The sequence below is a fragment of the Paroedura picta genome, chromosome 15 (genome assembly GCF_049243985.1).
Source record: "Paroedura picta isolate Pp20150507F chromosome 15, Ppicta_v3.0, whole genome shotgun sequence".
In the NCBI taxonomy this organism is placed as follows: Eukaryota; Metazoa; Chordata; class Lepidosauria; order Squamata; family Gekkonidae; genus Paroedura; species Paroedura picta.
This window is the reverse complement of record NC_135383.1, coordinates 21,343,462-21,356,644: the sequence shown is the minus strand read 5'-3', so window position 1 is coordinate 21,356,644 and position 13,183 is coordinate 21,343,462. Positions and strand designations below refer to the sequence as shown.

The following is a 13,183-nucleotide window of genomic DNA, read 5'->3' as shown; positions in this document are numbered from 1 at the left end:
ACTGTCCATATCTGCCCATTAGACTGGGGTCTCCAACCCGAGGGTGCCTGCCAAGTGTTTTTAGGAAGAGGGTGAGGCTTTTGCCCAGCAGGGATTCTGATTGGAAGTGGAGATTTTTTTTAAAAGTTGCTCCAGGGACAGGCCGCTGCTGCAGCAACGTAAGCTCTGCAAACTGGTTATCCTCCTCTGTGGAGCCTGCCGCTCTTCTTTATCTGGTGCACTTTTAACCTTCCAGAAATTGTGCCGAGTCAAACTTGGCAGGGTTCCCAAAGGCCTGCGACTGAAGCTTCGTCTCACCCTCTGGAGAGAAAAAATAATAATAAAGACTTTACAAAAGAAAACTCAGCATTATCTGTTTCTGCAAAACAGAGCCAGGGAGAAAAACCACAGCCCCCAAACAGCGGTGGAAACAATTAAGCGGCTGTAGGAGAATGCTGTGGCCGTGGACGGAGACCGGCCTGCATGCTCGCATGGCTTTCTTGCTACTCATAGTGCCTTCATCTTCATGAGCCATTGGTATTCCACAGGTGAAATGAGCCACCCTGGGTGATTCTTTTACTTCTGAGGTCCTGCATCTCCCCCAGGAGTAAGAACCTTTCACATTTTGGTGGACGTGTGTGTTGAGCAGCTTAACATATTGTGCAAACTGGTAGTTGTCTGCAGGATGCAATGGGTGACTTTCCCGATTGCTTCACACTGGCCTGCCTCCCAAGGTCATGGTGTGGATAAGCCCAGGGTTCCCTGCCAGAAGCAGCAGGGGTGAAATGAAGCTGGGATGGACCAGAAGCAATGGGATGAAATTAATGCCAAAGAAATTCCGTCTAAACCTCCGTAAGAAGTTCCTGACAGTTAGAGCGGTTCTTCAGTGGAACAGGCTTCCTCGGGAGGTGGTGGGTTATTATTATTATTATTATTATTATTATTATTATTATTATTATTATTATTATTATTATTATTTAATTTTTAGACCGCCCTTCTCCCAATAGGTCTCAGGGCGGTTTACAACATAAATAGTTAAAACACAATAAAATCCCCATAAAAACCCCAATTAAAAGTTACATATAACATATCACATAACATATAGCGGCGGTGGTCACAATTCTGATCTTAGTTCAGCCTGGTGGAGAGAATAATGTTCAGAAGAGGGTGGCACCAATACAATACATCTAACCATGATCTTGGTGTTAGAGATCTCAATATTGGAGGGGATCCTCTGATGGATTAGTGGGAGAGCTGCCCTGGCCTCAACCATATGCCTGGCGGAAGAGCTCCGTCTTACAGGCCCTGCGGAAAGCTGGTAGGTCCTGCAGGGCCCTTAGCTCTTCTGGGAGCTCATTCCACCAGGTTGGGGCCAGGACTGAAAAGGCCCTGGCCCGGGTCGAGGCCAGGCGAACATCCCGTGGGCCCGGGACAACCAGTAAATTCATACCCACAGAGCGGAGTGCCCTGCGGGGGGCATAAGCAACCAACTCCATCTTTGGAGATTTTTAAACAGAGACTGGATAGCCATCTGACGGAGAGGCTGATTCTGTGAAGGCTCAAGGGGGTGGCAAGTTACAGTGGAGGAGCGATAGGGATGTGAGTGTCCTGCATACTGCAGGGGGTTGGACTAGATGACCCATGAGGTCCCTTCCAAGTCTATAAGTCTATGAGTCATGTCACAGCCAACTTACGGCGACCAACAAAGGGTTTTCATTCAGAGGTGGTTTGCCATTGACTGCCTCTGCATAGCAACCCTGCGGCATGGTCCTGTGGTAAAGAGCAGCGGCCTCTGATCTGGAGAGCCACGTTCGGTTCCCCTCTCCTCCTCCACATGCAGCCGGCTGGGTGACCTTGGGCTCATCACAGATCTTGTAGGGCTGTTCTCACCGAACAGTTCTCTCACGCAGCCCTACCTGCTTCGCAGGGCGTCTCTTGTGGGGAGAAGAAGGGAAAGAGGTGCGTAAGCCACTTTGGGACTCCTTTGGTAGTGGGCTCTTAAAAACCAGTTCCTCTCTTCTGACTTCCTCGGTGGTCTCCCATCCAAGGACTAACCAGGGCCGACCCTGCTTAGCTTCCAAAATCTGGCAAGATCAGGCTAGCCTGGGCCACCAGGTCATGGTAGAACTGAGTCCTGGTAAAGAAATAGCTAAAGGACTGCCTCCCCCCTTCTGCTTGAAGCCTGCAGGGCACCAGATGTTGAGAGGCACCAAACAGGCACAAGCAGCCCCCTCTGTCCTTTGTGCTGAAGGGAAGCTGCATCCCACTCATAGAATCATTGAATCATGGAGTTGGAAGGGACCTCCTGGGTCATCTAGTCCAGCCCCCTGCACTATGCGGGACACTCCCAGCCCTATTGCTCATCCACTGTCACCTCCACCCCCTTGAGCCTTCACAGAATCAGCCTCTCTGTCAGATGGCTATCCAGCCTCTGTTTAAAAATTTCCAAAGATGGAGAGCCCACCACCTCCCGAGGAAGCCTGTTCCACTGAGAAACCGCTCTGACTGTCAGGAACTTCTTCCAGATGTTTAGATGGAATTTCTTTTGATTTCATCCCATTGGATCTGGTCCATCCCTCTGGGGCAAGAGGGAACAACTCTGCTCCATCCTCTATATGGCAGCCTTTTAAATACTTGAAGATGGTTATCAGATCCCCTCTCAGTCGTCTCCTCTCTAGGCTAAACAGACCAAGCTCCCCCAACCTTTCCTCATACGTCTTGGTCTCCAAACCCCTCACCATCTTTGTTGCCCTCCTCTGGACACGATCCAGTTTGTCTCCCTTCTTTCCCTTCCTCCTCCTAGCCCTGCCCGAGCACCAGCCATCTCTGCCAACCCCACGGCCACCACCAGACGGTCCAGGTGGGAGAACGGTGGAGGTTTGCTCACTTTTCTCTCTGCCTCAGGGATTCCCAAGCAGAGCTCCATGAGAGCTCCCACGGGGCTTTCTGGCCTTTCCCTGTATCCTGTCTCAATGGACTCAGCCACACTTCCGGCCTGGTTCCGGGGCTTCTCGCAGCCTGAAAAATATCCCAGGGGCTCCTCCAGAGTCAAAAGGCTGGAAAAGGATGCTTTGCTGAGTGGTGTGCATGTGTGCCAAAGTCAGAGTTGGCCTCAGTCACCAGAAAACCTCAGGATGGCCCTGTCCCCACGGAACGATGGGGCCTGTAAGAAATACAAGTTCCTTCCACCCCTGGGAAGAAGATGGGGAGAAGAGGCCTAGCTTGTTGCTTCCCCCACATGTACCACGCTCAGCAACCTGGGCCCTTTTCCTAAAATCTGCTCGTAGTTGTGTACCTTTGAATCATTCAGGAGCAAGATACAGAAAGGAAAGGGAGCCTCGGTTGAATTTCAAGAACTCAAGTGCTGTGAAAAGTGACTGACGTGTGAAAAAGGGGCCACAATGAGTCCTTTCTGCGGGCCTTCTGCCGTTCAGGCGGAGGTCACTCCTTCAGCGAGCTGGGCGCTTGAGCCTAATGCATCCTGACAGCTCGCGATGAGGAAGAAGAATTCCCAGATCCGGCGCTGCGGCCTCTTGCTTCCCTGCTGCCCCATCGACCGCGTTGGCCCAACAGTCATTGTATCATTGTGCCTGGCCCGTATCTCTACAGGAATATGTGCAGCTCTCCCCAGGGGAGAGGGATGGATCCGTTCCTGCAGCAAAGCCTCCCCTCTCCTTCCCCAGCCCCACCCCCCTTCTTCCCACGAAGGATATTTTGAAACGGCCCCTTCTACGAAGGAAAGGGAGAGAAAGGAAAAATCATTAGCAGGAATAATGCACAGGAGAGGAGATTCCACAGTTCTGAGAGAGCCACTACAGAGAGAAAGACAGCAACATAAGCGGAGCAGAGGCCGTGTAATTTATGAGTGGCCCAGGCATCAGAGGGCTGTATAGATTTTCTAGCAGGCCCCGGATTAATGTCCCGTATAAAAACGGTTTCACGTTTAGCCAGCCAAGCAGGGGCTTCCTCCCTTTCATGGATTCCGTGTCGTCCTTTGACAGCTCCCGGGGCTGTTCTTTCGTCTTGATCAGACAAACGGCCTGGCTTGGCCCCGATGACGGATGCAGCCTGATTTCCCTCCGTGTGCCTCGAAGATCATAAACTCAAAGGGGGAGTGACGATTAGTCTTGCCCAGCTGTTCTCGAGCTTTCTGTCCCGCTGGCTTCCTCTCGGATAAGAAACGGATTGTCCAAGCTTTTGCAGGCGGGACATGGTGGACGTTCAGTCTCGGTTCCCAGCCAGAAATGGGGAGGCTGGGACCTTGAAGTGGGACCTTGGGACTGGAAGGGTTTAGGGCAATACCCTGGATGGCATCGGCTTAGGCCCGAGAGACCTCGTCAGACACAGATGGGAATTAAAGGGGTACAACGTCCGCCTCGCGTGTTGGCGGAGAGTGTGAAGATTTTGATTTGGTCAGGCCTGGTATAAATATTAGGAAGTTGGCTTTCTGCCTTTGTCTGGTCAACAGAGAAGTAACATCTGCCGGCTCTGTTCCAGGCCCCAGCAACTGGTTGAAGACAGCCTGGCTTGGAGAACATTTGCTCCTGATGGGTTCCAGATAGGGCTGTCCATAGGATTTCCAGGTCTCTTGAAGCATGCGGCATGGAGCACCATCTGGTGGGTCGGGCAGGGCATGTCTGTTCCGGGTGGCACAAGCGGGGCCTCTTACTGCACACACACTCAAAAACAAGTCGACAATAGCTTCTGCTAACTGTGACATTTTAGCCCCTCCGCTGAAGTCCACGAGAAGAAGGTGAAAGACCTGAGACTCCAGCATCTCCCTTGAGACTGAGCCACCATAGCTACCTGTGGCTCCAGCCATGCGTAGGGAGCCAACAAGATCCAAAGAGCGATGAAGGCATTGAGTTCCACATGCCCTCCGACCTTGCTTAAAGTTTCTAGACCCCAAAGTTTGGGCGAGAAGAATAAGCGTTAGCCACATTCGTTTCCTTCAATGACAAGTCAATGCAGGGGGTAGACCTCCAGTTTCTGAACCTTCAGCAAAAAGACCACATCAGTTCTCTGTGCCAAGCACTGAGATTCTGCCTTGCCATTCTCATTCACATATCATGGCTTATCTCTATTCATGGTGAGGAGAATGCCTCTCTAAGATAAGAGGGCTCTGCCCAGCCCAGAAAGATCCTTGGTTAAGGGAGTTTCATATTTTCTTTAGAATCATAGAGTTGGAAGGGACCTCCTGGATCATCTAGTCTAACCCCCTCCACTATGCAGGACACTCACAACCCTCTCGCTCATCCTCTGTAACCTGCCACCCCCTTGAATCTTCACAGAATCAGCCTCTCCGTCAGATGGCTCTCCAGGCTCTGTTTAAAAATCTCCAAAGATGGAGGAACCTCCCGAGGAAGCCTGTTCCATTGAGAAACTGCTCTGTCAGGAACCTCTTCCAGATGTTTAGGTTGAATTTCTTTTGAATTAATTTCATCCCATTGGATCTGGTTCATCCCTCCAGGGCAAGAGAGAACAACTCTGCTCCATCCTCTATATGGCAGCCTTTTAAATACTTGAAGATGAGAGATCCCCTCTCAGCCGTCTCCTCTCCAGGCTAAATAGACCAAGCTCCCTCGACCTTTCCTTCTATGTCTTGGTCTCCAGACCCCTCACCATCTTTGTTGCCCTCCTCTGGACACGTTCCAGTTTGTCAACATCCCTCTTTAATTGGGGTGCCCAAAACTGAACACGATGCTCCAAGTGAGGCTGAACCAGAGTAGAGTAAAGCGGTACCATCACTTCCCATGATCTCGACACTCCGTTTAATACATCCCAAAATCCCATTTGCCTTCTTAGCTACTGAGTCACACTGCTGACTCATGTTCAATGTGTGGTCTACTAAGACACCTAGATCCTTTTCACACATGCTACTGCCAAGACAAGACTCCCCCATCCTATATCGGTGTATTTGGTTTTTCTTACCTAAATGCAGAATTTTACATTTGTCCCTATTGAACTTCATTTTATTCAGTTTAGCCCACTTCTCGAGCCTATCAAGATCACCCTGTACTCTGATTCTGACTTCTGTTGAGTTTGCCACCCCTCCCAGTTTAGTATCTGTTAGTATATTCTGTTTTCATGAATTGTTCCTGGAGGCCCAAGGATCATGACGGTCCATCTTGTAAGTCTCATATCTTCGTCATCTTCAAGACCCCAGCTAACCGTGCCATCACCTACTCCTTTCTGGCCATCTTCACGTTCTTCCAACAGTCGAAAATTACAAGGAGCTTTTACTCCTGAGCCTGTGGGGGCTGCCATCGTGCGCTGCTTTTGCTGCAAGCCCAGCCTCTCTGCTGCCCACGTCACCACAATGCAGAAACTGAGGGGCGGCAGCGAGGATCAATGGCCCCGGGAGCAGGCAGGGCAGAGACAAGGTGAAGTGGGCAGGTGCAGGAAAGGAAAAGAGGAAAAGAGGTCTGCAGGAGCTGGCCGGAGTGAGCATTTGGTTTTCCGGTGCAAGAACTCTGTTGGGGGAAAGGAGACGCTCGGAAGGGCAGGGTTGAGGCCAATTTTTAGTTTATTGTAACCTGTCCTGAGTTTCCAAAGGGCCACACAGGCCATCTAGTCCCACCCCCTACTGAATGCAGGATCAGCCTCAAGCATCCAGGATAAGTCTCTGTCCAGCCGCTGCTTGAAGACTGCCAGTGAGGGGGAGCTCCCCACCTCCTGTGGCAGCCCATTCCACAGCTGAACTACTCTGACTGAAATTTTTTTTCCTGATATCGCGACAATATCGTTCTCCATGTAGTTTCAACCCATTACTGTGGGCCCTACAGGAACTGCTCCCTGCCCTTCTCCAAGTGACAACCTTTCCAATCAAGAGAGTCCCCACTCGACCTCCTCTTCTTGAGGCTTCCCAAGTCCCTCAGCCTTTCCTCCCAGGGCTTGGTCCCCAGGCTCCAGATCATCCTCATCGCTCTCCTCTGCACCTTTTCAATTTTGTCCACGTCCTGTTTGAAGTGAGGCCTCCAGATCTGCACACAGGACTCCAGGTGGGGTCTGACCAATGCGGTGTAAAGGGAGACTAGGACATCTTGCGATTTCGATGTGATGCCTCTGTCGATACAGCCCAAGACGGCTTTTGTCCTTCTGAAATGGAGAGCACAGTTTCTGCGGTTTGGAAAGCGTTCCATTGGCAGAAGCACAGTCCTTGAGGGGACTGAAGAGGGCCTCCCGGCAGGCCTGAGGACAGGTGAGGGGGAAATCCAGCCCTCGGCTACCCTCTGACTGCCTCTGGGCCTGAAATTCCCTGCCTGGTCTGGCTTCTCCCTCCGGCTCCCGGCTTTCTGCGGCTGCCCCTCCCCATGGATTACCTGGCAGCGCCTGCAAGGGATGTTTTTGTGGGCTGAGCTGGGCTTCATGCCAGGTCTAGGGACTGCCTTCCGCACAAATGCTCCGACCAGGCTGCCTGGCGCAAAAGGTGTTTCGTCAGCGTGCTTGCGGTGCGGCTTTCGATTGTTCTTGCCTTGGTCGGGGGGGGCACCTGGTCCCAGGGGGCCCTTTCTCAAGCCCGCCTGCCTTGGCCGGGGCTGTGCGACGGTTGCTAAGAGCTCCCAGTATTGATCTACCTGGTCCAAAAATAGTCCTGGAAATCTCGTTGCCTTAAAAAAGAAAAGGAAAGAAGAAGCACCATGCAAGGAGACCGGTCGAAGGAGGTTGCAAGGACAGCTTCTCTTGGGTGAGCCGGAAAATGCTCCTCCGGATGGGGGCAGGGCAGCCAGATCCAGGCTGGGGAACACCTGCAGATTGGGGGGGGTGGAGCCTGGGGAGGACAGGGACCTCAATGGGATGCAGTGCCCTAGAGCAGTGGTCCCCAACCTTTTGATCACCAGGGACCGGTCAATGCTTTGGACGCTTGACAATTTTACTGAGGCCCCAGGGGGGAGAGTCTTTGGCTGAGGGATGTCACTGATGCCTGAGGCCCTGCTCCGTTTGCTTTCCCACTGGCGCCCCTGACTTCCCACCGCCCACTGGGGGGTGCTGCCAGCAGCAGCTGCGCAGTGCCACACCAAGGGGGAGCCTCAGCCATGGCGGCCACCAGAGAGCACCAAAGGTGAGCCGGCGGCAGAGTGGCAGGGCAGCAGCTGGGTAGGAGGACGCGGAGGAGCCGTGGCCCAGTACCAACTGATCTACGGGCTGGTACTAGTTCCCGGACCGGGGGTTGGGGACCACTGCCCTAGGGCCCACCCTCCCAATCTGCCATTTTCTCCAGGGAAATGAATCTCTGTCGTCCAGAGAGTTGTTATGGCAGGGGGATCCCCAGGTCCCAGATATCCTCCATTTTCTGAATTTAAGATTTGGGGAAGATTCTCTCTGGAACTTTTCTGCTTCACTGTTGAGAATCACAACCAAAGACTAGACCAGGGGTGGCCCAACTGTGGCTCTCCAGATGCCCATGGACTACAATTTCCACTTGCTGGCAGAGGCTCATGGGAACTGTAGTTCATGGACATCGGGAGAACCACAGTTTGGGCACCCCTAGACTAGAGGGAGGCCCCCAGCTCTATCACAGAACCCCCACTTCAGCCTCCTTCTCCTGCCAGAGCACCCTCTGGCCCTCTCGTGGCCTCGCCCTGGTCAGTCTTTGTAGATCCACAGCTTTCCGACACCACCATTTTTAGATCTACCGTTTCTTGAGAAAAGTCGGGAGGAGAGGGAGAGAGAGAGAGGGAGGGAGAGAGAGAGAGGGAGAGAGGGAGGGAGGGAGAGAGAGAGAGAGAGGGGGAGGGAGGGAGAGGGAGGGAGAGAGGGAGGGAGAGAGAGGGAGGGAGGGAGAGAGAGAGGGAGAGAGAGGGGGAGGGAGAGAGGGGGGAGGGAGAGAGAGGGAGGGAGAGAGAGGGACGGAGAGAGAGAGAGGGAGGGAGAGAGAGAGGGAGAGAGAGAGGGAAGGAGAGAGAGGGAGGGAGAGGGAGAGAGAGAGAGGGAGGGAGGGAGAGAGAGAGAGAGAGGGAGGGAGAGAGAGGGAGGGAGAGAGAGGGGAGAGAGAGAGAGAGAGAGAGATGGGTCCTTTTGAGGGAGTCTGAAGCCACAGCGCTGCTCCTCGGATGGAGCGGTCCCGGCTTCCTGCTGACGGCAACCCGTCGAGTGCTGTGAGACGCTTAACCGAAGCCAGCTGTGTACAAGAGGGAGATAAAAGGACCCCAATCAGACGGGATCAGGGCAGCATTAGTGCGGGATATGCCACTCATTGCAGAGCTAAATGGCTGGGTTTTTACTTCCTGAACTCATGGGAGGAAAATAACATTCGTCTCCGCTTAGAGGTCGGCTGAGTTCCCATCCGTTCATTTTCCAGGCAGTCCTGAAGGGAGCATGGAGCTTTGGTAAGAAGATTGGGGGGGGAGGGGAGAACACATCCTTGAGTCAGCTGACACCCCCCCCTCCACAGATGGTTTCCCCCGCTGGACGATATCATAGTTGAGAGAAGGAGAGCTGCTGTTTTTATCGCTCTTTGTCTCCCAGATATCTGATGGGCTTGAAAACGCCCGAAACATTCTCGCATACAAAAAACAAAATCCATGCATGTAGAAAACTAGCTTGGCGGGGAAACAGCTAAGTGAGAATGTTCACATGCTAGTTGTCCATGTGATGGGGAATTCTCCATGGGGAGGAAGATCACCTCAGCTGGGGGAAGACCACAATTCTCAGTGAGGGCCAGGCTGGACCAAATGCGGGCCTGACCCCTGAACACTTTAAATCCAGTTGGGCTCTGTGGTTTGGGGGAACCCATAGTAAAGAGGAGGTATGCCTGCTCTCCAGGTTTTCCAAGGCTGCAAAGCGGATCAAGGAGATGAGTGAGTGATCAATTGCTCTTGGAATCTACAGGGAAGAAAGGAGATTCCAAAGCCAGTAGCTTATAAAGGAAGCCTGACTATTTTATTTTTTCTTATTTATTAGATTTATTGGCCACACCTCCCTGGCAACTGGCTTGCATTAACAAACAACAGTTTAACATTTTAAACTAAGAACCCTATTGAGTGCTTTGGCTCCAGCTGTACGCATCAGAGTAATTCTGGCATTGATTTTTATGTCCAGCTTTCAGAAGGAGGGAGAAGAGGAAAGAAGGGGGCAGTTGAGTTAGGGGGCAGCTGCCAGAGCCCAGAACTGACCCCCACCCATCCATATGCCTCCCCCACCATTTGTCTGTACCCACCCTCCCACCTACCCAGAGTCATGGGGAAAGGGGCATGTTAGTGTTTCCCACTGGGGCAGTCCTAGCAAGAGCGGTCAGGTGGGATAGGCCACTGTGCAGGGGCAGTGGGAGGACTTACAAGTGGGAGAAGGGAACACAAGGAGATGGGGAACATGCAGGTGTGGGGTGGGAGGGAGGGGCATGAGAGGGCCCTGGCGGTGGGCAGGTGGAGGTCCCTGGGCACTGTCTAGCCAAGCCTACCACTAACTCCAACCTGGAATTGTCCCTTCTTCTAAGAACAGAAGGGAAATCATGCTGGATCAGATCAATTCTGCACCCAGTGAACAAGCAGGACATAGAGTTATAGGCTCACTGCTTCAGCCTCCTAGCACTGGAACTCAGAGGATTCTGCCTCTGGACACAGTGTAAGAGCAGCTGCACAGGATAGATCTGAAGGTCCTCCTAGTCATCTCAGTCTGGAGTGAGCACCAAAATGTAGCATCTCCACCCTGGTCCTAGAGAACAAGTGAATCCTTCAGGTCCAAGGAGGCCACCATAACAAAGTCTGTTGAGCACATCAGAGGCTCAAATGTTGTGTGTCCTGTAATGTCAACAATGTTCAGTTGACTGGCAAGCACTTTAATGATCAGCCTTGATTTCTCTGGTTTTAAATTAAATGAGTATTAAGGCGTTATTAGCATGACTTTATTTAAGTCTCAGAACTTGAGTTTCAGCATTTAGGGCTAAGAATTTTCTGTGTGGATGTGACCAACAAAAAGCTTAAAAGCTGGGTTTTAGAGATACAGATTTTGGTTTGAATCCTGCTTGGGTTGAGTAGATACTTCACTGTCTAATCCAGGAACAGACTGGTCATTTAACCTACAGGGAAATGTCATGGCAGGCCACTGTCTTAGAGGACACCTCATGGCCAAAACCCAACCAGTTTGCCAGACCTTTGGGGGCCACTTTGCTCAAATTGTTCATTGGTGTTGCCATCTTCTCCTGCACTTGGCATGAGGCAAAGGGTGAACTGAGTTCCATTGTCAGTGCAATGGAGTTCCGTGACCCCTGAAGCACTGCTGGCTTGTTCCAGGCCTATTTTCACTTCTCAGTTCATCCCTGCTGTAGCCACCGTGAACGTGATACGAGTCTAGACCTACACTAACACGAAGATTTCCTCATTTTTGTTTTTGACCCAAGACATTAACTGGGAGGGTTTTTCTGTTTCCACTGCAGAGCTCCAGCGAGAAGGAAGCATAGAGACACTCAGTAACAGCTCGGGTTCCACCAGCGGAAGCATTCCACGCACCTTCGACGGCTACCGATCACCTCTCCCGACAAACGAGAGCCAGCCATTGAGTCTGTTCCCTACAGGCTTCCCGTAAGCAAGTGCCACCGGTCCAGGAGAAAGTAAAAGCTCAGATTGGCCAACAACCCAACGGCCCGCAAATTCCCTCAATCTGAGTTTCGCCCAAAGGTCGGCTCCATCATTGGATGGTTGTTGTTGCCCTAAGAAACGTGGACAACTCGGCTGCTTAAATCCTTTCTGGAACTGCGCAAACAAAATACCAAATTTGCTTTACCGTGCAATATGAATGAGGAGTCTGTCCCTTTTTGATCTTCATGGGTCTTTTGCTGTCCTTTCCAGCCCTGAAACTGTGAGGGGAAGGCTGCTTTGAGAAAGTATTTTGAACAGCTTTTTTTTTTTTTTTGGCTTTCTTAAACATAACCTGCTTATCCACCTACAGCGACCTGTTCTCATAATCTGAGTAGCATTGCTTAAAATGTAGTACCAGTTAAAGCTGCTACCCATATTTGGGGGTGTGCATTCTGGAGAACTGGGCCTAGAAGCAGGGGCATGTCACTTTTTGAGAGGGGGGGAAATCCTACACATTCATGGAGTAAGAAAAATGCAAGGATTCTCCCCAAACTGAACAGTGGTTTGTTTGCATCCTCATCCGTCATGGTTCTCCGTCCTCCTTATTTCCCCACATATATTCAGTCGATGCCAAGAGTATTACAGGCAGGGGCTGTTCCGTTTTCAGCCATGGGGAGAATGGTTTCTGATGGCTCTCTGTATTTTAGGAATATCCTTGATTTCTAAGTCAAGTCACCAATCTCTCTCAAATGTGCATTTGGATCTCAACTCTATCCCAAAATGCATGCTCTCTTGAATAAATGTCTATAGTGAAAGAACTTCTTTTTGTGTCTCAATACAGCGAGTTCCTTTTATTTTATTTCTTTTGAAAAAGAAGACTTGGCAAGGCCATAGAACTGGCCCTGAGAGCAGAAATCGACCTTACAGCAACACCCAACTGAAGACTGTAGCCTCATGTAGAGTTGTCCCCTCTCCCCCATTAGGTGGAATTCCCTATACGGAAATCACCTGGTAGGGATTCCTCCCCCTGGCCCCACTGAGAGCTGAGTCTTTACTTCCTGAACTCATGGGAGGAAAATAACATTCGTCTCCACTTGGAGGTCAGCTAAGTTCCCATCCGTTGGAGCCTTGGTAAGAAGATTGGGGGGGGGGGGAGAACACATCCTTGAGTCGGCTGACCACCCCCTCCACAGATGGTTTCCCCCGCTGGACGATATCACAGTGCCTGAAACATTCTCGCATACCGGGGGGGGGGGGGGAAGTCCATGCATGTGGAAAACAAGCTTGGCAGGAAAACAGCTAAGCAAGAATGTTCACATGCTAGTTGTCCATGTGATGGGGGAAGATAATACGATAACATTACATCATGGATATGTGAGCTTAAAGGTGACCAGGTGGTAACTTGACATGGGGATGCCTTTTTCTGACAGTTAGGGGGGTTTCTCAGTGGAACAGGCTTCCTCAGGAGGTGGTGAGCTTTCCATCTATGGAGATTTTTAAACAGAGGATGGATAGCCATCTGACGGAGAGGCTGATTCTGTGAAGGCAAAGGGGAGGCAAGTTACAGTAGATGAGCGATTGGGATCTGAGCATCCTGCATAGTGCAGAGGGTTGGACTAGATGACCCAGGAGGTCCCTACCAACTCTTTTATTCTATAACTATATTAAAAGCCCATTTTATTCTGCAA

The 13,183-nt window shown here is 51.4% G+C and overlaps 1 protein-coding gene across 11 annotated transcripts in view; it reads left to right on the top strand.

Annotated features, from left to right (window-relative positions):
• The window catches only part of BCAS3 (BCAS3 microtubule associated cell migration factor), a 631,049-nt gene extending 618,736 nt beyond the window's left edge, over positions 1 to 12,313 (top strand). For 10 of the 11 annotated variants that reach the window (XM_077311257.1, XM_077311251.1, XM_077311253.1 and 7 more), the window contains one exon: positions 11,354 to 12,313. In XM_077311257.1, the coding sequence (XP_077167372.1) occupies positions 11,354 to 11,502 (149 nt within the window). In that variant the 3' untranslated portion in view covers positions 11,503 to 12,313. The remainder of the gene's footprint in view (positions 1 to 11,353) is intronic. The other variant, XM_077311249.1, reaches the window with a different exon arrangement.
• Positions 12,314 to 13,183: the final 870 nt, after the last annotated feature.